The sequence below is a fragment of the Odontomachus brunneus genome, unplaced genomic scaffold (genome assembly GCF_010583005.1).
Source record: "Odontomachus brunneus isolate Ranch 3 - 2012 unplaced genomic scaffold, Obru_v1 Obru_scaffold_123, whole genome shotgun sequence".
Classification (NCBI taxonomy): domain Eukaryota; kingdom Metazoa; phylum Arthropoda; class Insecta; order Hymenoptera; family Formicidae; genus Odontomachus; species Odontomachus brunneus.
Window position 1 is genome coordinate 877,132 of NW_022639573.1, and position 22,289 is coordinate 899,420.

Consider the following 22,289-nt stretch of genomic DNA (forward strand, 5'->3'; position numbering starts at 1 on the left):
ATGTTTGTATAACATTTTCTCCATACACAATTTAAATTACACAGGGCAATCGTAACTGGCGTACGAAAGAAAAGATAAACCATTATACGTCAACGAGACGATATTTTGTGAAAGACGAAACTACGCCCATGTCGGCGAACATTTACCTTTCCGTTATTGGCCTTTGCACGCGGGGCCTGGCGGCGACGCCAATGTTATACGGCGTGTATTTCGCGTGTGTGACATCATTCGCGTGATGTAATCGTTGGTGAGGTGGTAACGTCGTCGTCGAGGGTCTCCCACGCGGTGCACACTGGCACGTAAGCGCTACGACGTTTATTAAAACGCATACACGCGTAAAAGAGCGCGCATACATTTCGTAGTTTGTACACGCTCGTTAACAGCGTGTGCACGCACGATGTCATCGTGAAATTCGTACGGTAAACCGACGAAGGCCGAAATAAACGTCCCCCCTTTGCACGTTGCAATCGCGCCGTTATCGGAGCGTCGTTACACAACATCGATCTGCGTCTAAAGTATTTTTTTCTCTAGCTCTCCGTTATTTATTTAATTATTAAGCACCGTTACAAACCTCCGCCGTGTGCACGCAAGGAGATAAGATTACCTTGCAATTCTTATCTGCGCGTCGCGACGAGCTGTGACCGAGTAAGCTCGTCGAGGCACGTTCTGTTTCTGGGCGTTGTTACTCACCCGTCGCGAGCGCGTGGGTAGCAGGAGGAAGAGATTTCTATGATTATTGTACGTCCTCGTTTATTTTACGCGCGGCTACGTGTCCGGACCCGTGAGATCGTAGATGTAATTTGTAAAGTACTATATAACGTGGAGTGATATATTCCAGAATGGGAGAAGGAAGATGTATTCTTGACGGTACTCTCTTTTGCTTTAGGTGCACCCTTTTAAGGGGTTAGGCAGAAGTGAGCTGTTGGTCTGATTGACAAAATGACGACCGACATCTCGGTGGTGCGCGGGGGTTGGGACCCCACGCTACAACAAGAGATTGTCGACGAGTACGAATACGACGGGGGAAACTCGAGTTCGAGACTTTTCGAGCGCTCACGCATCAAGGCACTAGCTGGTAAACAAATTAACGTTTTGTACGCCGTTTTATTTACGTATTTATACAGCGATTAGCGTTTCTCTGATAGATTCTTTTTTTTTTGAAGATTCCTGAATCCAGGAATGTTCGATTTTTTTTCTACGATGAATACGATGAAAACGTTTCTAACTCTCTGTCTCGAAGAGCTATTTTATAGTCGCGACTAGGCGACTAGGAATTACGAGTTGTGTTTGTACGATTGAGCTACCACATACCACATCCTTTTGATAATTACTCCAAGAATTTGATAACTTTCAGCATTTTCTAACAGTTACTTCTCGGACTAGCTAGTCGAAATACGTGCGGTAGTCATTAAAGTCGTGTAATGTATAATTAAATGTGTTAAATATGTTCAAGAAAATTATCAATTAGCATATTGGCTAAATCAATCGACGAGAATAGTAGAGATCGTTATTTTGCACATGTACGAAAGTGAGAGTATAATAAACATCGGAATAGCAGTGTCAGTTTCAAAGATGAACTATGATAAAGTAGTGTTTGATCTTCGAGGTAAAGAACTTTTTCATTGTTTCAAGCTTATCTATCAATTTAATTTAATTAAAAAAGTTAATGATTAATCAGTCATGTGTAATTTAATTGCATCTGAGATCAGTATTAAATAAATACGATACTTAATCAGACGTCGATCGAGTCGATCTTTAAACGACCAACATTAAAACCACCCACTCTCGTGACCTTATTTCACCAGGTGAGCGTGAATTAGTGCAAAAGAAGACTTTCCAGAAATGGGTCAACTCCCACTTAGTGCGATGTTCCTGCCGGATCGGCGATCTCTACGTCGATCTGCGCGACGGCAAGATGCTGATCAGGTTGCTGGAGATCCTATCGGGTGAGCGTTTACCGCGTCCCACCAAGGGCAAGATGAGGATTCACTGTTTGGAGAACGTGGACAAGGCGTTGCAGTTTCTGCGCGAGCAGCGAGTGCATCTGGAGAACATGGGCTCGCACGACATCGTGGACGGCAACCCGCGCCTCAGTCTGGGCCTGATCTGGACGATAATCCTGCGATTCCAAATCCAGGACATCACGATCGAGGAAACGGACAATCAGGAGACCAAGTCCGCGAAGGACGCCTTGCTGCTGTGGTGTCAGATGAAGACCGCGGGCTACCACAACGTGAACGTGAGGAATTTCACGACCTCATGGCGCGACGGCCTGGCCTTCAACGCGATTATTCACAAACACCGTCCAGATCTGATACAATTCGAGAAGCTCTCCAAGTCGAACGCGATCTACAACCTGAACAATTCGTTCAACGTTGCCGAGGACAAGCTCGGCCTCACGAAACTGTTGGATGCTGAAGACATCTTCGTCGATCATCCGGACGAGAAGTCCATCATAACATACGTCGTCACGTACTATCACTATTTCTCCAAGATGAAGCAAGAGACGGTGCAAGGTAAGAGGATCGGTAAGGTGGTTGGCATCGCGATGGAGAACGACCGTATGATACACGAATACGAGAGTCTCACCAGCGACCTGCTCCGTTGGATTGAGTCCACCATAGAAGCTCTTGGTGATCGCAGATTCGCCAATTCGTTGGTCGGCGTTCAATTGCAGCTGTCGCAATTCTCCAATTATCGCACGGTGGAAAAACCGCCCAAATTCGTTGAGAAGGGTAACTTAGAGGTACTATTGTTCACCTTGCAGTCAAAGATGCGTGCGAACAATCAGAAGCCGTACACACCCAAAGAGGGTAAGATGATATCCGATATCAATAAAGCCTGGGAGCGATTGGAGAAAGCAGAACACGAGCGCGAGTTGGCGCTTCGAGAGGAATTAATTCGTCAGGAGAAGCTCGAACAGCTTGCCGCTCGATTCAATCGAAAGGCTAGCATGCGAGAGACCTGGCTGTCAGAGAACCAACGGTTAGTATCGCAGGACAACTTCGGCTTCGATCTGGCCGCGGTGGAAGCCGCCGCTAAGAAGCACGAGGCCATTGAGACCGACATTTTTGCCTATGAGGAGCGCGTGCAAGCCGTAATGGCGGTTTCACAGGAGCTCGAGGCGGAGAATTACCATGACATTGAGCGCATCAACGCACGCAAGGATAACGTATTGAGACTGTGGAATTATCTCTTGGAGCTGCTCCGTGCCCGACGAATGCGGCTGGAGTTGTCGCTGCAGCTGCAACAGAACTTCCAAGAGATGCTGTACATCCTCGACAGCATGGAGGAGATAAAGATGAGATTGTTGACCGATGATTACGGCAAACACTTGATGGGCGTGGAAGATCTGCTGCAAAAACATTCGCTCGTCGAGGCGGACATCAACGTGCTCGGCGAGCGAGTCAAGGCCGTTGTCCAACAGAGTCAGAGATTCCTAGAGCATGGAGAAGGCTATCGACCGTGTGACCCTACCATCATCGTCGAGCGCGTGCAACAACTTGAGGGCGCGTACGCCGAGCTGGTTAGACTGGCGGTCGAGCGTCGTGCCAGGCTCGAGGAATCTCGGAAGCTGTGGCAATTCTATTGGGACATGGCCGATGAAGAGAATTGGATCAAAGAGAAGGAGCAGATCGTATCCACGGGTGATATCGGTCACGATCTCACCACTATTAACCTGCTGTTGTCCAAGCACAAAGCACTAGAGAACGAGATACAGTCGCATGAACCGCAGCTAATGTCGGTCGCCGCAGTCGGCGACGAACTGGTGCGTCAACAGCACTTCGGTTCTGATCGCATTCAAGAGAGACTTCAAGAGATATTGGGTATGTGGAGTCACTTGCTGGATCTGGCAGCCTTTAGAAGAAAACGCCTCGAGGAAGCAGTTGACTATCATCAACTTTTCGCGGACGCAGATGACATTGACATCTGGATGTTGGACACTCTGCGACTTGTCTCGTCTGAAGACGTCGGTAGAGACGAAGCCAATGCGCAGTCGTTGTTGAAGAAGCACAAGGACGTGACAGACGAACTGAAAAACTACGCCACGACTATCGAGCAACTTCACCAGCAGTCGGGTTCGTTGGGCGAGCAGGACGCCAAGTCGCCAGAGGTTTTGGAAAGACTGACCTCGATAGATTCCCGATACAAAGAGTTGCTGGAGTTGGCCAAGTTGCGTAAGCAGAGGCTACTAGATGCGTTATCTCTGTACAAGGTATTTAGTGAAACTGACGGGGTCGAGCAATGGATCGGCGAGAAGAACAGAATGCTGGACACAATGGTGCCCGCCAAGGACATCGAGGACGTGGAGATCATGAAGCATCGTTACAATGGCTTCGAGAAGGAGATGAACGCGAACGCGTCTCGCGTCGCCGTTGTCAATCAACTCGCCCGGCAGCTACTACACGTCGAGCATCCCAACTCGGAGCAGATAATTGCGCGGCAAAACGAGCTGAATCAGAAGTGGGCCGAGCTGCGTGAGAAAGCGGAGGGTAAGCGCGAGGAGTTGAACTCCGCGCACGGCGTGCAGACCTTCCATATCGAATGTCGCGAGACTGTGTCATGGATCGAGGATAAGAAGCGCATCCTGCAGCAAACTGACAGTCTGGAGATGGACTTGACTGGCGTGATGACCCTGCAGCGTAGACTGAGCGGCATGGAGCGCGATTTGGCTGCAATACACGCCAAGTTAGATGCTCTGGAAAAAGAAGCTCAAACCATACAACAGGAGCATCCGGAGGAGGCGGCCATGATACGCGAACGAATTACGCAGATACACTTGATCTGGGAACAGCTAACGCAGATGCTGAAGGAGCGCGACGCTAAACTTGAGGAGGCTGGCGATCTTCATCGTTTCTTGCGCGACCTCGATCACTTCCAAGCATGGCTCACGAAGACGCAGACCGACGTCGCCAGCGAGGACACGCCGACTAGTCTTGCCGATGCCGAAAGACTGCTCACGCAGCATCAGAATATCAAGGAGGAGATTGACAATTATACTGACGACTACCAGAAGATGATGGAGTACGGTGAGAGGCTAACTACTGAAGCAGGCGACGGTGATACACAGTATATGTTCTTGCGCGAAAGGTTGAACGCGCTGAAAATGGGTTGGGAAGAACTGCATCAGATGTGGGTAAATCGTCAGAATCTGCTGTCCAATTCGTTGAATCTGCAAGTGTTCGACCGCGACGCGCGACAGGCCGAGGTATTGTTGTCGCAGCAAGAGCATATTCTCGCCAAGGACGAAACTCCGGCTAATTTCGAACAAGCGGAGCACGTGATCAAGCGACACGAGGCATTCATGACTACCATGGACGCAAACGACGAGAAGATCAACTCGGTCGTGCAGTTCGCCGGTCGTCTGGTGGACGAAGGTCACTTTGCAGCTGATAAAGTGAAGAAGAAGGCCGAAAACATTAATGATCGTCGACGAGTGAATCGCGAGAAGGCCAATCAGTTGATGGAAAAACTCAAGGATCAGTTGCAGCTGCAAATGTTCCTGCAAGATTGCGAGGAGCTTGGTGAATGGGTACAAGAAAAACATATCACTGCCCAAGATGAGACGTACAGAAGCGCGAAGACTGTTCACAGCAAGTGGACCCGCCATCAGGCATTCGAGGCAGAAATCGCTAGCAACAAGGACCGCCTGCAACAATTGCAGCAAGCCGCAGACGAACTGATTCAGCAGAAACCGGACTTGGCCGAGATCATAAAGCCGAAGGTGGCCGAATTGGCGGATCAGTTCGTGGAATTAGAAACGACGACTCACGACAAAGGCGAGCGATTGTTCGACGCGAATCGCGAAGTATTGATACATCAGACCTGCGACGACATCGACTCATGGATGAACGAATTGGAGAAGCAGATAGAGAGCACCGACACCGGCTCCGACCTTGCATCCGTCAATATACTTATGCAGAAGCAGCAGATGATCGAGACGCAGATGGCGGTGAAAGCGCGTCAAGTCACCGAACTCGACAAGCAAGCTGAACACCTGCAGCGCACGGTACCCGACGACAAGATGGAGGAGATCAAGTGCAAGAAGGAGAAGGTCGCTCAGCGATTCGCTCAGCTGAAGGCGCCGTTGGTCGATCGCCAACGGCAGCTTGAGAAGAAGAAGGAGGCCTTCCAGTTCCGGCGCGACGTCGAAGACGAGAAACTGTGGATTGCAGAGAAGATGCCGCAGGCAACGAGCACCGAATACGGCAATTCACTGTTCAACGTTCACATGCTGAAGAAGAAGAACCAGTCGTTGCGCACAGAGATCGAGAATCACGAACCAAGGATCAATTTGGTCTGCAACAATGGCCAAAAACTGATCGACGAGAGCCACGAGGATAGTCCCGAGTTCCAGAAATTGATACCCGAGTTGACAGAGAAATGGCGAGAGTTGAAGGATGCTGTCGACGACAGGAACAAGCACTTGCTGCAGAACGAGAAAGCGCAGCAGTACTTCTTCGACGCTACGGAGGCTGAGTCGTGGATGAGCGAACAAGAATTGTACATGATGGTCGAGGATCGTGGCAAAGACGAGATCTCCGCTCAGAACCTGATGAAGAAACACGAGTCTCTGGAGCATGCCGTGGAGGATTACGCGGAAACTATTCGCCAGCTCGGAGAGACCGCTAGGCAGCTTATCAACGATCAGCACCCGTTGGGCGATCAGATCGCCGTGAAGCAGTCGCAGGTGGACAAACTGTATGCCGGACTAAAGGATCTGGCAGGCGAGCGACGCGCGAAACTGGACGAAGCACTCCAGCTGTTCATGTTAAACCGCGAAGTCGACGACTTGGAGCAGTGGATCGCGGAGAGAGAATTGGTCGCCAGCAGTCACGAGTTGGGTCAGGATTACGATCATGTCACCTTACTATGGGAGAGATTCAAGGAGTTTGCTCGCGACACCGAAGCGATTGGTTCCGAAAGAGTGGAAGCCGTGAACGGTATCGCCGATTCCTTAATCGCTACCGGGCATTCGGACGCAGCTACGATCGCCGAATGGAAGGATGGTCTGAACGAAGTCTGGCAAGATCTGCTCGAGCTGATTGAGACTCGCACGCAAATGTTGGTGGCCAGTCGCGAGCTGCACAAGTTCTTCCATGATTGCAAGGACGTGCTTAGTAGAATCCTGGAGAAACAGAACGCCATGTCCGACGAGCTGGGCCGCGACGCTGGCTCGGTATCAGCACTCCAGCGTAAGCACACCAACTTCATTCAGGATCTGTCAACGTTGCAGAGCCAGGTAACACAGATCGAGGAGGAATCCGCTAAACTGCAGGCGAGCTACGCCGGCGATAAGGCACAGGAGATCACAAACCGCGAGGCCGAGGTCGTGGCGGCGTGGAACAATATGCAGTCCTTGTGCGAAGGCAGACGATCTAAGCTCGAAGACACCGGTGATCTCTTCAAATTCTTCAATATGGTCAGAACGCTGATGATTTGGATGGACGACGTAGTGCGTCAGATGAACACGTCCGAGAAGCCACGAGATGTCGCCGGTGTCGAGCTGCTAATGAATAATCACCAGAGCCTCAAGGCGGAGATCGATGCCAGGGAGGATAATCTGATGGCGTGCATCAGCCTTGGAAAGGATTTGTTAGCTAGGAATCATTACGCGAGCGCGCAGATCAAGGAGAAACTGGCAGCATTAACGGACCACAGAAACGCGTTGTTACATCGGTGGGAGGAACGCTGGGAGAATTTACAACTTAGTAAGAATTACTATATCTATTTGGCACTCACGATATATTTGATATTCACGAATGTATAATTTTGTATTTATTGAAGATTTATGGGCGCGATTCTGTATTTTTCTAATATTTTCTTGTTCGTTTGTAGTCTTGGAAGTCTACCAATTCGCTCGAGACGCGGCGGTTGCTGAAGCATGGTTAATCGCTCAAGAGCCGTATCTTATGAGCCAAGAACTTGGTGTAAGTAATCGAATTGTTTCGAATGTAGAGTCGAATTGCCGTTTCTCGGTCGCGAGTGGACCGATTTCTTAAAAGATTAAATATTTCCACAGCATACGATCGACGAGGTTGAGAACCTGATCAAGAAACACGAAGCTTTCGAAAAATCGGCAGCTGCCCAAGAGGAAAGGTTTAGTGCCTTGCACCGACTTACTACTGTGAGTAGATACACGGTCATTTCGTGACTAAGTAACATCGTAATTAAATACTAAAAAGCAACAAGAATTATAAAAACTTCCTATCGTGTTGCACGCTACTTAAATATGTAAATTGTCGCAGTTACTGTATTGCAGTTATATGATGATATTTGCGTATAATTTATGAATGCGGACTACGATTTAGTTTATTTAATACTCATAATTAGTTTATTTAATATTCATAATTCCTTTATGCTTCTTTTCCGATGCAGTTCGAGTTGAAGGAATTAAAACGACGGGAGCAAGAAAGAGAAGAAGAGGAGAGACGCAAGAAGGAAGAAGCGGCAGCCGCAGAGGCCGCGCGTTTGGCTAAGGCGACGCCCGTTACTAGTCCAGACGAACCACCCAGTGAAAGGTAACGTACCGATGTCTTTTCTACACGATGATGCAGTTTTCCACGATCTCACGAGCAAATTTTGTTATTATCGCAGAGCCGAAACTGACGGAGCTGTTGAACGCGCTGCCGGAGAAGACGAAGGACACGGTAATACAACAACATTTATTGAATACATTTTTGGGTTTTTATCAATCGAGACTTTGACGACTTCTGGATACCTACTGCATCACTTTTTAATCGTACAACTTTGCATTTTGTCTGAAGAGAATGTTCACATAAAGTAACGCGATCGATATTCGACAAGCATCTAAAACATAACGAAAATTCTTCTATCGGAGTTACTCGTTCGTGTAGCTTTTGTTGACTCGTCGCGATAACGATCGCGGACCGTAATGGATGTAACCAGAAGAGATTAAGAGTACCAGACCCGGGAGTATAGTGTAATGACTTGGTGTTATGACTAAATCGACTAAAATAGCGGGAGATCTTGCTCTTTGTGTGAAAACTTAATAACGCTCTCGAGTATTTTGGTACTACGAATACGGTTTGTTCGTATGTAAGCATGACATCGCTAACAGCACGTTTATTTCTGTCTCCTTCCATCCACCTACGTCGAATACTTCATTCCGATCCATATCGAATCCGTCGCCCACGTCCTTACATTACCACCATTATCGTTTCATCGCCTTTCTCCCCTCGCCCCTTGAATGCACCCTAATGCGACACGGAATGCACGAACCACAGTGGCACATCGCAAGGCTTCTACACGTACACCACAGCCTCAAGACAAGCCCAAGGAAGGTGAGTGTCATATGATATATGTTCAAATTATCGTAATGTGTAAGAATTTAATTTTTATACTTAGTATATATATTATATGTATATGTGTATATATCTCTTTTCTCGATGCCTCTGCGACTTTTCTACGACACTGCAGTCTCGATCATATAGGTTGCCCTCATGACTTTCCAAACTGGTGATGGATTGCGAGTCATATCTACTACATTCTGTAGCGGCAGTTAACGACGGCTTTATTCTTCGGATTCGCATTGGCGTTAAATCTACACAATAATGCCTCACATTCTTTCAGCGTTTATTCGTAGTGACATTGCACTTATTGCTCTCGCTCTCAGTCTCTGTCTCTCTTTCTCTCGCCCACACGATTCACCGTTTACTCGCTTTTATTAACATTTTCTTTAGCAGGGAGCTATGACCGAGTTACTTCGCCCGAGATGCTCTTTCCGTCATCTGCTGCAAGCTGATAATATAGATAACAATCAGATAACATGTTTAATTTGTTGCATGTGCAGTAACTAAGTCACGTAAGCGATAGTTCCGTAACGTTTCCGTAACGTTTCCGGCCAGTAGACCTATTCTGTAACTTTTTGACGACAATGTCACTAGCATGATGTATCGTTGTGTAGCTACGATTTCTACCATGTATTATACTTGCGCAACAATGTAACGATAACGATACTGTTGTCAAAAGTTGCAGAATAGACCTGCAGCCGTTTCTTCATAGCGAATCTTTCGTTATCGCTGTAATTATTGACCATGCGCGATCCATCGCGAGCCATTTCATTCACATCGCCAATCCGGTAGGTATATCTGTTTCACATTTCTCATCTCGTTCCTCACATTATGATCGCGTTCAAGCATACAGGCAATGATATTCAAGGAGATTGTAAGTATTAAGGTGAGGTGGTCGAAAAGTAAATATATTTTACGAGATATCTCATATATTGTATTGAAAAGTATCAGAATAGAATAAAAATATCTCGGAAAGTATTCACTTTCCGATTTTACTTTTATACGTAAAATGATGAAAAGAGTAGATTTGTCTTATAAAAACTATATTTCCATTAGAAACTTTTAAAATAATCTTGAAAATTCCATAAAAAAAGACATTAGTTGAAAGAAAAAGCATCAGTTTGTAGACCTTTCTGAACCAAATTAAAAAAAGACAAAATTAATTTGAATTGGTTCAGTATAAACGAAAATAATTAAAGTGATCAAGTTATGTCCACTTTGTATACACACAGTATTATAAATACTTGAAATATTATCTTTTTTTTTTTATTAATATTTTATTTATGCATCAGTTGATCTAGTAGAGATGCACAGAAATAAAGTAATAGAAAGAAGTATATAAATGTTTAAATACGTATACATACACATATATATCGAGTATTTTACTGTAAAGTATGTACTTTCCACCACTGTATTTTTTAAGCAAAACTAATAATTAATAATTCTGAAATATACATACAATATCGGTATATTAGCTTTTAATATCATAATAGTTTTTCCGTATAACGTTAATTTTATTTTATGGTAAATGAAAAATTTAAATTAAAGATAACACACCAATCCTGAAGAATAGGAAGTATTAACTTTAGTTTGAATGATCAACCTTTTTCTAATTGCATGAGCAGTTGGATATTTCAACTTACATGTAGTGCAAGTTTCAATGATAATAAACAAATTTTGTCTTACAACCTCCTTAAATACCTTGCCTGAAAGGTAAGCTGCGCACAGAATATCCCCGTTCGTTGTGTCAAATATAAGAAACAGGAATTTATGTTTTTTGTGTACGCATTACTTTTTAAATGTGTTTGTGCGATGTGCATACGATTATTGTCAATTGTCGTTAAAATAATTCCGGAATTTGCCGTTCCAATTTTTCTGTTCTTTTTTTTTTTATTCCAATGGTGCAACTTTAACGCGAGGCACGCCTTTGTGTAGGCAGTTGTAATTAATCGAGAGATAATTGGCATTGGTATTATCGCGATGAGAATGTGTAGTACACGACGCTCTTATAATTTCACACACATGCACACGCGCGCACGATGTGTAATATCTGAGTAATACATAGCATGATTTTGTGATTGGTGTGGTGTAGTGCATGCTCAAAAACCTACGCAACTGTCTTTACGGGAAGGAGGAACCTCACCTGTCGCACCAATCTCTGCCAAGTCCGCGAAGTCACCGACTTCGCCGCGTGGTCTACCTACACCGACAAGTAAGTGTTCACACTTCAGGTGATCTGTGTCACGTTGAAATTACACGTCGGGAGATCGTTTATTTATAGCCAACGTCAATTATTTACGTCACTCGCGGCACATTGTCGCGACTTGTGCATAGTCGTCGCGTGATTAACGCGCGCACCGCGCGGCTTACTTACGCGGAATTATGAATGAAAGAAGTCGCAAACGCGTGAACGACGCATTGTTGAATAAATTAAATCGTGCTGAAATAATCCGGTTCCTCGCCGGACGCGTTCTTCGGCTGCAGCGATTCGTACGGGCACGTAGGTCCGTATTTGTCCACGAAGCAGCAAGCTTTCACAACACGCAGCACCTCGTCCACCGATCGCGGTATTGCTTCGGTATTTATCGTCATGTGACGTATGATTCCCTGTCGATCTATGACAAACAAGGCTGTACGCGCGGTCCCTTGTTTCTCGTCCAGCACACCGTAGTCTTCCGTTATCTGATGGCTCTTGTCGGCCAGCAACGGGATTCGCATCTCGCCCAGGCCGCCTTGTTTCCGCGGCGTCGTCATCCAAGCGAAGTGCGAGAACTCGGAATCCGTCGAAACAGCTACCACCTCTGCGCCTATGATACATCAAAGTATGACATTCATATACGGGGAGATTATTCTTCGGTGCCACGATTTCGTCTTATTATTTCATTCAATATATTATATTAACAAGGGACCATTCTTTTTCCAAAGCCAAATAAATAAATTTTGGTATCAATCAATAAAGAACGTTTCAATAAGTGCTGAGAGTGAAAATTACATCTGTGAATTCATTAGAATTCTAGAAATGTGAAATTTTATCTTTATCAATGTTTTTGCTTTGTCACTTTGGAAGCCTTTACGGGACTATATAGCATTTTTCTAGAAATACTAAAATAATTGAAATCTGGGAGAATCCAGTAGAATACTGTTTTGATTTTAAAAACCTCTCTACTTGTCACTTTGCAGATTGTACTCAAATTTCCGAATTCCAATGTGCACACTGCGATTAATATCTGTGCTTCCATCACTGTTTTCTAAAGTGACTTAAAGTGACTTAAAGTGACTTAAAGTGACCAAACCTTAAAGTGTGACCTTAAAGTGACTTAAAGTGACCAAACAAGAGACTAGACATAATATGAGGTAATAGATAAAATCCCAATTGATACTAAAATTTATTAATTTGGCTCCGGACAAAGAAGAATGGTCTCTTCTAAACAAAACTCGACAAGTTCTTTTATTTGTCTTTATTAGTTTGGAAAACATGATATACTGAAATTTTTTATATATAGTAGATTCGCCACAACACATTTTAGGAAAACGAAAGATTTGATTGAATAAAATAAAACTTTCATTTTTGTTAAACTTTGCAAAATAGCCATTTTTATATATCATTTTAGGAAGAAAAATTCGAGCAATTAATTAAAGGGATCTCTTTGTCTCAGTTTTTTAATATATTACTTGAATTTCAATATACTATATCTTCTAAAATAATGAAGATAGATAAAAATACTTGTCTGTTTTTTAGTATAATATATAAGACAAGATCGTAAATCTTGGCGCCGGGATTACGATAATCATGCCTTATATAGAAAACATGCTCTTGTATCGTTAGAATTAGTCAACAATAGTTGGAGCAAATGTTGATTCAACAGCAATATTATTGAAACTAATACTCGAGTTATTAAACAACATATGATGCGTTAGTTTTAATAATATTGCTATTGAATCCAGAAGATGTACTCCAATTATAGCGCTGTTAGCTAATTTTGTTGATATAACAGCATTTTCTTCCGTGTGGAATAATATAAATCGGAATTCCGTTATTGTCATAAACGAGAGGTTAATTTATTATTGAGAGTTTGTAAAATTATCTAGCTGATTTTTTATCTTCTTTTCACGTATCTCTTTCTACGGATATTTTCTGTCGGAAAACGTGATTATATTAGCGTTATTAGCGAGGAAAGTAAAGATAAGGTTTATTTTTACCAAGAGCGCGAAATTCGCCAACGCGGTCGCTAAATTGGATAAGCTCGGTCGGGCATAGGAATGAGAAGTCGCACGGATAGAAGATCAACACTAAGTATTTCCCTGAGAAATCCTGCGATGACAGTTCTTGTAGTTTCAAATCTACCACCGCCATACTTGACCAAGATGGTGCGCGTTGCGACACTGTCGATACCGTTCGTATTTGTATCGTGCTAGGCATTTCTGACTTCTTCACGCAGCAAAAATTCATTTCAAATATTCTCTACTGACACGAGCTTCAAATCATTACAATCGTGAAAATCTTCCTTATAGCGAATTCGTATTATTCTTCTTTTGTTTGCGTTGTGAGTAACGCAACAGTTTGTTGTCGGATCACTTCATTATACTCATATAAGACGTGAGAGAAATATAAATGCTGTTTTAAACGATGTTAGAAAAATGAATAACAATGAGAGAGTCAGATACGAACGTAAAGTCCGTGTATTTATTATATTTGTATACACGCAGATTAAAATTATTTTATTTATATTACAAATTAATTTATTGAATTATTTCATCGGAACATTTCGACTATGTAATGTAGTTATCCTCAGCCAAAATTGATATAATTTATGGATGATTTTCGGTCACAAGCACTGAGGTAAATCGTATAAAGCGTGTAATATGTAAAAACAAGAGAAATCATACTTTAAATTCAACTTGTTGACGTACAAGCAATATGAACATAATATAAGATTACTAATGGATCTATTCACGAGGTTGGTAAATCACTTTCAGGATCCACAGAAAAATATTATCGTAATAGTACATCATTATTCGTAGATTATAGTGAAAAAATAAAAAAAAAATAATAAAATTAATAATTTGATGTATTATGATATAATATGTTGCAATAATAATAAAAAACTTACTGACGATGAGAATAGCATTAAGAAGAATTAATCATTTGGAGAACATAATGTTAATGAGTAGATAAAACGACAAAGATAAAATTTTAATGTCAACAGTATATATCAAATCTATTAAGTATAAACACGAGAAGAAGAAAGAGAAAATCAGACGAAAACAAATATTTTTTATATAAAACTTAATAGTGGAACATAAATTTTATGTTACAATTCGCAAAATCCGGTTGTGTATTTAGACTGTTATTCTGTCTCTTTATACAGAGTGTTAAAAAAGGATTCAAGACTTGTAGGATAAATAGTATTTATTATATTGAATAAGAAATTAATAAACATAATTTCAGAATTACAGGTGTTTTTTGGTATTGGTAAATTATTTATGTGCTTCCACTCGTCACATATGGTGAATATATGAACGAGTACATAACATTACTTACTTTATTATTACTTTAATACGTATGACTGAGAATCATCTGTAATTTGCATTAATTTCAGCTGAAGATGATCACATTACATGATCGAAAAGTTCCGATAATAATTTGCACAATATATTATAAATATATACAATATATAAACCTATTAAGTTTCTGCAACTGTCAAAAAGAACGAGACAATACTCTTATTGTCTCTTATTCTTATATTGTTTATTTTTAATCAGAGAGTCTTACAATCATTTACTTCAGATTTTACTTTCAGGTTTTGTTTTAGCTCGCCGTGTACAATAAACTTCAATAAAGTCTTGACATTTACTAGACCAAAGCTCATTGGTTTTTCTAGTCGTTTCCATTGTTCCTGAATATAATATGATATCGTGTTATATGTCAAGCTGTCTAAATGACAGATTATCCAAATAATCAGTCATAATATTCGTATATTCAGATACGATGCGGAAGATCAAAGTTTAAAAAATGTCAAGATTTTATTGAAATTTAGTGTATCACAGAACTGTATGAGAAGATAAATGCGCGAATCATATTAACAATTTATATAGCAAATATAGCTACCTATTTGCTTTAAATTCAAATTTCTCTTATTCGTTATTAGTCTGACAAATATACTATAAATGGAAGGAATACTTTTAGCGTGAACTTCAGAACACATGCGGTATTTAATAGGAAAAAATATCTTCTGCGAATTACTGAATGAAATTTTCTCCCTGGCAAGGGGCCGTTCTCCTTTGTTTAGAGTCAAATAGATAAATTTGATATCAATCGACAAAGAATATTTCAAAAATTGCTGAGAGTAAAGATTACGTCTGCGAACTTATCAGTGTTCTAGAAATTTGAGATTTTATCTATTGCTCCATATTATGTCTTTATTAATATTTTTGCTTCGTCGCTTTGAAGGCCATTATGGGATCATGGCATCATTCTAGAAGTACCAAAATGATAATTAAAATTTTGATCTGAGCCACTTGTTACATCTCAGTAGAGTATACTATTTTGATTTTTTTGAACTTCTCTATTGATCACTTCGTAGGTTGTACTCGGATTTCCGAATTCCAATGTGTACACTGCAATCAATGTCTTCAATCACTGCTTTTTAGACGAATTGCATATGAATTGCTATAATTTTGCAATAAATTGCAATAAATTTTAATTATTACTTTAATAGAATGGTCCAGTAAAAGTTTTCAAAATAACCAAGCAAAAGAAACTAGATATAATATGGACATAACATGAAGAAATGGATACAATCCTAAATTTCTGGAACTTTGATGAGTTCACAGATGTAATCTTCATTTTCAACTTATTGAAACGTTCTTTATTGATTGGTACCAAAATTCATTTATCTGACTCCGCACAAAGGAAAACGGCCCCTTGTGAATACGGATGTGTTGCAAAATTCGTTAAAGGAAAATTCTTGCAACTTGTCATCCACTGACTATATTCGTTTAGTGTCTCCCGCATGAGCATGCTGCATGAAAGTATGTCCGCTCGTTACATTCTGTGCATGTAGTTAGAGGGTGCGGAAGTAATAGCATAATGTAATTTACAAGAGAGGACGCGAGGACTTGTTAGCGACAAATTGTTTACCCCGATCAATTCTGCTACAAGCTAGGTAGAGAGGGTCAGGGTACAGAGAGTAAGTAGCTAATAATGTCATATGTGTTGCGTACGTCATGTTAAGCTCCGAAAGGCGGAAGCGGCTCTGAGTCCGGTACTTTAAGGCGTAAGGAGCGAAGTCGCAGCAAGTCACCATTCAGGAGCTTCCGTTGGAGAAAGTCCGCCAAGTCGCCGAGTTTAGATCGCAGTGGCGTGAGTGATGATGAGCATAGCATCCCCGGTAAGTGAAGAGAAAGAGGAAACTTATACGCTAGTTAGTTAGATCTAGTTAGATCTAGTCCAGCCGTTGGACGTCACGTGGGTTTATTTCGATCGTTCGAGCGAATTCGTGTTTATTCGCTCGTTTATACTCTCATTCTCACTTTACACGCATATATTGCTCGCTGAGAATCCACTGAGAATGTGACAGTCCACACCATGGTCGGACATGTCACCATGTGACAGTACACGACATCTACCACACGAGAATCAGAGACACGATATTTGACTGACATGCGATTCTAGTTTGCGTGATATCACCTAAGTCGCTTTTTGTTTGGATGACAAAATTTTGAGGAATCTTGATATTGAATTTACAGCTTCCATCCCAAGCGAGGAGTACAGGCTGGCGTTGCTCTCTCTCTCTCGCGTATAGTTGATAATATACTGCGAATCTTAGAAAGTCGCTTCTTACCGAATAGATAGACGAGCGATATTAATCGGTCACTTTTCTTGCAGAACAACGTAGCCCGAGCGACGACGAGTTCGAAGGGCCGTTGCAGCGGAAGCACGAGTGGGAGAGTACGACGAAGAAAGCATCCAACCGTTCCTGGGACAAAGTGTACATGGTCGTACGTGGGCAGAACTTATTTGTATATAAGGATCAGAAGTCGTACAAAGCATCGCCCGATCAAACGTACAAAGGAGAGACTCCCCTTGATTTACGAGGCGCGACTATTACCGTAGCGAGTGATTACACTAAGAAGAAACATGTCTTCCGAGTCAAGTAAGTGCCGCTTCGTCGAAAGTAGCACATTGTGCATTTCAGCGATTCAGATAAAATCGTGGCGTTATCATTTTCTTCTTTTACAGGTCGCAAAGCGGATCCGACTTCCTGTTCCAGGCCAAAGACGACGCGGAAATGATCGACTGGGTATCTGCATTAAATCAGGCAGCACAGGGAACATCGGGTGCAAGTACATCCAGGGCTCACACCTTGCCCGCTCCGACACAAGCCGAAACCAAGCGGCGTAGCTTCTTCACTCTCAAAAAGAAGTAAGTATATATCGGGTAATCTCGCAGGTGTGTCTAAGACCGTACGGATGCTCGAGAACTGATATGTATACGCAAACGAAAGATTATTTTTTTAGTAACATTACGAGCTCAGAATCAATCTCTAACGAGACCTACGGATATAACGTATGAATACATAAATTACCACAAGTTTTGCAGCGTTCCAAGTCGAGAGACGTGTTAATCCTGTGTATAAAGATGCCTATTGTCTCGTTAATTCATTTTACCCTCTCGAGTACGTCCACAATAAATCCACTAGAGAATATTCTGTTAGCAATCAAGAATACGCGTTTTCATCATCTTTCATCGCTAACCTTCAGCAACACTTGTTGTGCCTCTTGTGGAAGGATTTTTTCTTAATCTTGTGTTCCTCATAGCTGCGAGTTATTGTTGTTTTGTGAATTCGTTAAATCGATACGATGGCCAATACTTCGCACTTGACTGTCGTAGAGAGAATGTCATTCGTTTATTCATTCATTCATTTATTCGTTCATTCATTCATTCATTCATTCACGATTGACGGACGTCTCGTTTCGTAAAGCATAAGTCGATGATTTCAAGATACACGTGTGCTCTCACTCTCCCTCATACGAATTCCATTCATCGATCCTGTCGCATTCGATCATGTTTCATTTATCATATTTTAGAAAAGCCAAAAAGTAGAAAGCGAAACCAATGAACGTAAGAAACAGTACACAATTGGAACAACATTTAGAGACGCGGTGAGTCGCACACAATTCTAGATCAATTTACCGTCGTACTTATTGCACGATTAATTGATTGATTGATTGACTGATCGTCCATATTCCAGTTGTTTTCCTCTAATTTTTTGTTTATTTATTTTGTCATTATTATAATTAGCTTCTGGAAAACACAACGGGAATGTTCTTCCAATTGTGAATGCGGAATGATTACAGAGTCACTCTTGAGGTGACGGGAACTTGTATGTGTAGAGCTTTCTGTGTTTCATATGCAGCTCTCTTGAATTTCACGGTACAGTGTTTACCGGTCGGTACAATAGAGTAGCGATGGTTCAAGAGAACTGAAGAGATCCTTTGTCGCACGAATTCCCATGAGTTTTACAGATTACTGAGATTACAGATTTCGTGCGACAATAATGCGGATATGTGAAACACAATTGTTCTCTATGCCTCTACATTTGTCCAACAGCTAAGTAAGGTGCTTGTTATTCTCGCATATGTATATATACATATATCTATTGCTTTCGTTTCGAATACTTATTTCATTTCGCATAATATATAGTGTACTATATGTAGATACTCGAATCATTGTGTATCATTGTTAAACTATATTGTAGCTGTGTTCCATCACCGCTTATGACATCGTCATTTACTCTTCACGCTTTCTCTGCTATCAGAATATTCCTAGGAATCATTACTGTAGAGGTAATTGGCCGTCTATGGGTCTCCAATTAAGACGGTTACGAGATACACGATACTCTACGACTGTTGACTCCTCAAAGACGGAGTACTAAGGTCTATTCTGATTTATTTTGCCAACATTAGACTTTATTAAACATAGCTCATCGAAAATTAATTTGGACAATGGAAAAGCAAACTTTGTGAGATACACTTTAGCGATTTTATGAGGATTTTAACTGATTTCGCATATTATGTCTTTTATCTCTTGCAACCTTATTATTACGAAGTTGTAAAACGTGCAAGAACAGTGGTTGACAGTGACAGATTTAGCAGTTAATTGTCCCCGACGATACGATTACTCATTGCGCTCTTGCGTTTGTTAATTTTCAGCTAAACTGGAGCAGTGAAGTCCGGTATAAGCCGCTCGTAATGCGTCTGCACAACACATCGTGTTTAAGAGAAAATGTTTCGTCGCTCTACATGGTTAAAGCAACGCTAATATAAAATTAGAAGACATGGCCACGGTGTTACGAAATGAATTGAAGGACGGATCGAACGGGTCTTTTTGAAAAACGCCTACGTACGAAGAACGGAGATATTTAACAGTTATATGTTGATATTATGCAAGTGTAGGCTAATTGAAAGTCTAATTAAATTTAGTTCTTCAATGAATTTTTGGACACTTTGCAATATTGCTAGTTGACGAGAGAAGAGACATTTGAAATGTCCCACGTTAGCGTGCTCAGAGACTTTATTGACACGGGATTTAATTTCATCACAATTACGTGTGCATATCGCGCATGTCTTGTCCATACACATCGAAATGCGCGATCATTTTTGCCTGTCATTCGGTAAAACGAACGATGTCTTCTTTATGGTACAAAATATTTCGTCGTAAGTTTCCGCGATGCATTTTTGCGTACGGTGATGTTCTTTTCGACAGAGTTATTTCATACGGAAAACGAGTTTAATCTCTTAATTTTTGCGAGAAGAACATGGTTCGGTGAAGATGTACTGTAACCGTGATGTGGTTTATGATAATTTATAATTATTTTACACTTGACTCGCGTGCGAGCTCGGTTTTATGGCGAATTCAACTTTGTTACGTTTTAACACTTTAACGTCGTGCGATTTGTCGCATCAGAAACGATATAATCTCCGATTGTTCCAAGGAGGACGAGAATGGATTCCAGCCGTGTTAGTCGCTTAGGATATATCGCTTTCATTGTCATTTTCTCTTTTTTTTTCTATCGCACCGCAGTATTTACTTCTTTTTCCTGCAAACGCGTATGTTTGCGTTCGAATGACTGCCATATATTTTAAGAAACACACTAACTTGGGACATAATATTATATAAACTAGCTTTTAACGAATTGTTAAATATGCATCACTCTAAGGGAAAATCGCATTGAAGAATTATAATGAAGAAAAAAAAGAAGAAGAAAAAAACATAATGACTAACGAGAGAGTTTCCTCCTTAAAATATGAAACCCGAATATCATGATTCTCTGTAGAATTGGAAGAATATTTGAATTTTTTTAGACTCGCGCGCGAATGTGACACGGTTTCGCGTCCAGTGAACGCTTACGGTGAATTTATTATATTTAGCCGTGTTATCACTGTCGCAAATTACGTTCCACTCGACGCCAAACCCGAACATTCGGCGCGACGCGCGAACTATATTACTTTTGTAATTGTTAATTTTTTTAATATTTATCACGTTCATATCTTGTTTCTTAGAGCGTAAGCTTCGTTTATCGAGTTCTAAAGGACAGCTTTGAAAGGAAAAATCTTTAGTTTAGTATCTTATACCTTGGAGATTATATAATTCACGAGAGAGAGTACCACAATTTCGTTCGTTTCTCGGTTCAATGCGACTCGACCAATCGACCCGGTGTACTGCGTATCTTTGGAATGCAAATCTTTTAGCGATAATCTCTCTTTGATTATAATCGACTACTCACGTTCAACATCCGGCAGATCTAAGTTCGCATAGGAAATGCATTGTCGGCTAAGCTTACTGAAAAACTTGTATATATTATACGGAGCTCCTATACGTTGTGTACGCAAGAATAATTCTAATCAAAATGGTCGTATACATCGTCGCTTTTATAATTTTATGCATGTGCATTTAGCGGAACATTGAATATCGGAGTCGCATTGCTAAACAACACAATTTGGTATGTCATAGCTATGTGTTTTATATATAAATATACATATAAATATATAAATACAGAACGATAAAGAGCATTAAATTATAAGAAATAAAAAAATTATAATAGATAATATATAATAATAATTGTCAAATTAACGGGTGGCTCTTTTCGTTTTAAAACGGCCTTCCTTGTGGATTCTCGTCGTCGACCGAGGGCGAACAAAAAAAAAGGAAAAAGAAATCAGGGCAGCGTTCGCGATTCGACGTGTTGTTATCGAATCGATTGAACCGAGTGGAAATCTATCAGAGAACACACCAAGAGCTAGATGCCCGATTTTACAGGAGCGCTTTAACATGAAAAGAAGTCGCAATATATATCATTAAACACTCGCTTATATCGAACGTTTCTTTGTACTTTTCAGGCTGGTATTCTCGATACGTTTAGAAACACAGATTCTGGCACGGTATCAATTCTTTTCCTTTGTATCTGTCTACGCTGTATTAACGACATAACGATGATTCGCATTATCGATTCCCCTTCGTCGCTTGTAAAACGAATTAACCGCTCTCACTTTCCTGTTATTGTCATCACGCTGAAACACGATGTAATGTATGCAATTGATTGCTTTACCTTCAAACTTCATTAAGGTCAACGTGTAATTTTTTAATGTGCCTTTTTATAGCTTCATTGAGAAATAAAATGCGATACGTATAAAGCACGTGGTTGCTACTGGCTCGCGGACAAACAGACAGAGAAGTCGTAGCGTTCGACAAAACGGCGAAACATTCGTGAGACCATCCACAATCGCCTACTCTCCCAATTGTTTCTCTCTCTCTCTCTTTCTCTCTATTCATCGCTGATTGTCGAAGCAGGTAATCGAAGTCGCGAGCCTAAAATTGAAATTAAAAAGAAATATAACCAAGAAAAACTCGTGACTCGCAACTCGTTGATTCGTCATGTTTTTCGCGAGCGTAAAGCTTATTGTCGTCGTCGA

General features: G+C 41.5%; 2 protein-coding genes across 9 annotated transcripts in view; one reads left to right on the forward strand and one right to left on the reverse strand.

Moving 5' to 3' along the window:
• The window catches only part of LOC116849671 (spectrin beta chain), a 46,653-nt gene extending 24,611 nt beyond the window's left edge, over positions 1–22,042 (forward strand). Inside the window, exons 1-13 of one of the 8 annotated variants that reach the window (XM_032827045.1) lie at positions 650–738; positions 887–1,075; positions 1,806–7,712; positions 7,840–7,931; positions 8,024–8,128; positions 8,380–8,522; positions 8,599–8,651; positions 9,249–9,305; positions 11,407–11,526; positions 16,550–16,705; positions 17,203–17,470; positions 17,557–17,739; positions 19,530–22,042. In XM_032827045.1, the coding sequence (XP_032682936.1) occupies positions 940–1,075; positions 1,806–7,712; positions 7,840–7,931; positions 8,024–8,128; positions 8,380–8,522; positions 8,599–8,651; positions 9,249–9,305; positions 11,407–11,526; positions 16,550–16,705; positions 17,203–17,470; positions 17,557–17,739; positions 19,530–19,533 (7,224 nt within the window). In that variant the 5' untranslated portion in view covers positions 650–738; positions 887–939 and the 3' untranslated portion in view covers positions 19,534–22,042. Of the gene's footprint in view, positions 1–649; positions 808–886; positions 1,076–1,805; positions 7,713–7,839; positions 7,932–8,023; positions 8,129–8,379; positions 8,523–8,598; positions 8,652–9,248; positions 9,306–11,406; positions 11,527–16,549; positions 16,706–17,202; positions 17,471–17,556; positions 17,740–19,529 lie in introns of those variants that run through there. The other 7 variants (XM_032827043.1, XM_032827044.1, XM_032827042.1 and 4 more) reach the window with 7 other exon arrangements.
• LOC116849673 (peroxiredoxin-2-like) lies at positions 11,520–13,847 on the reverse strand. The gene is made up of 2 exons (XM_032827051.1): positions 13,515–13,847; positions 11,520–12,121 (listed from the first exon to the last, which is right to left on the reverse strand). The coding sequence occupies exons 1-2, from the start codon at positions 13,762–13,764 to the stop codon at positions 11,745–11,747; spliced, it is 627 nt and encodes a 208-aa protein (XP_032682942.1). The 5' UTR covers positions 13,765–13,847; the 3' UTR covers positions 11,520–11,744.
• Positions 22,043–22,289: the final 247 nt, after the last annotated feature.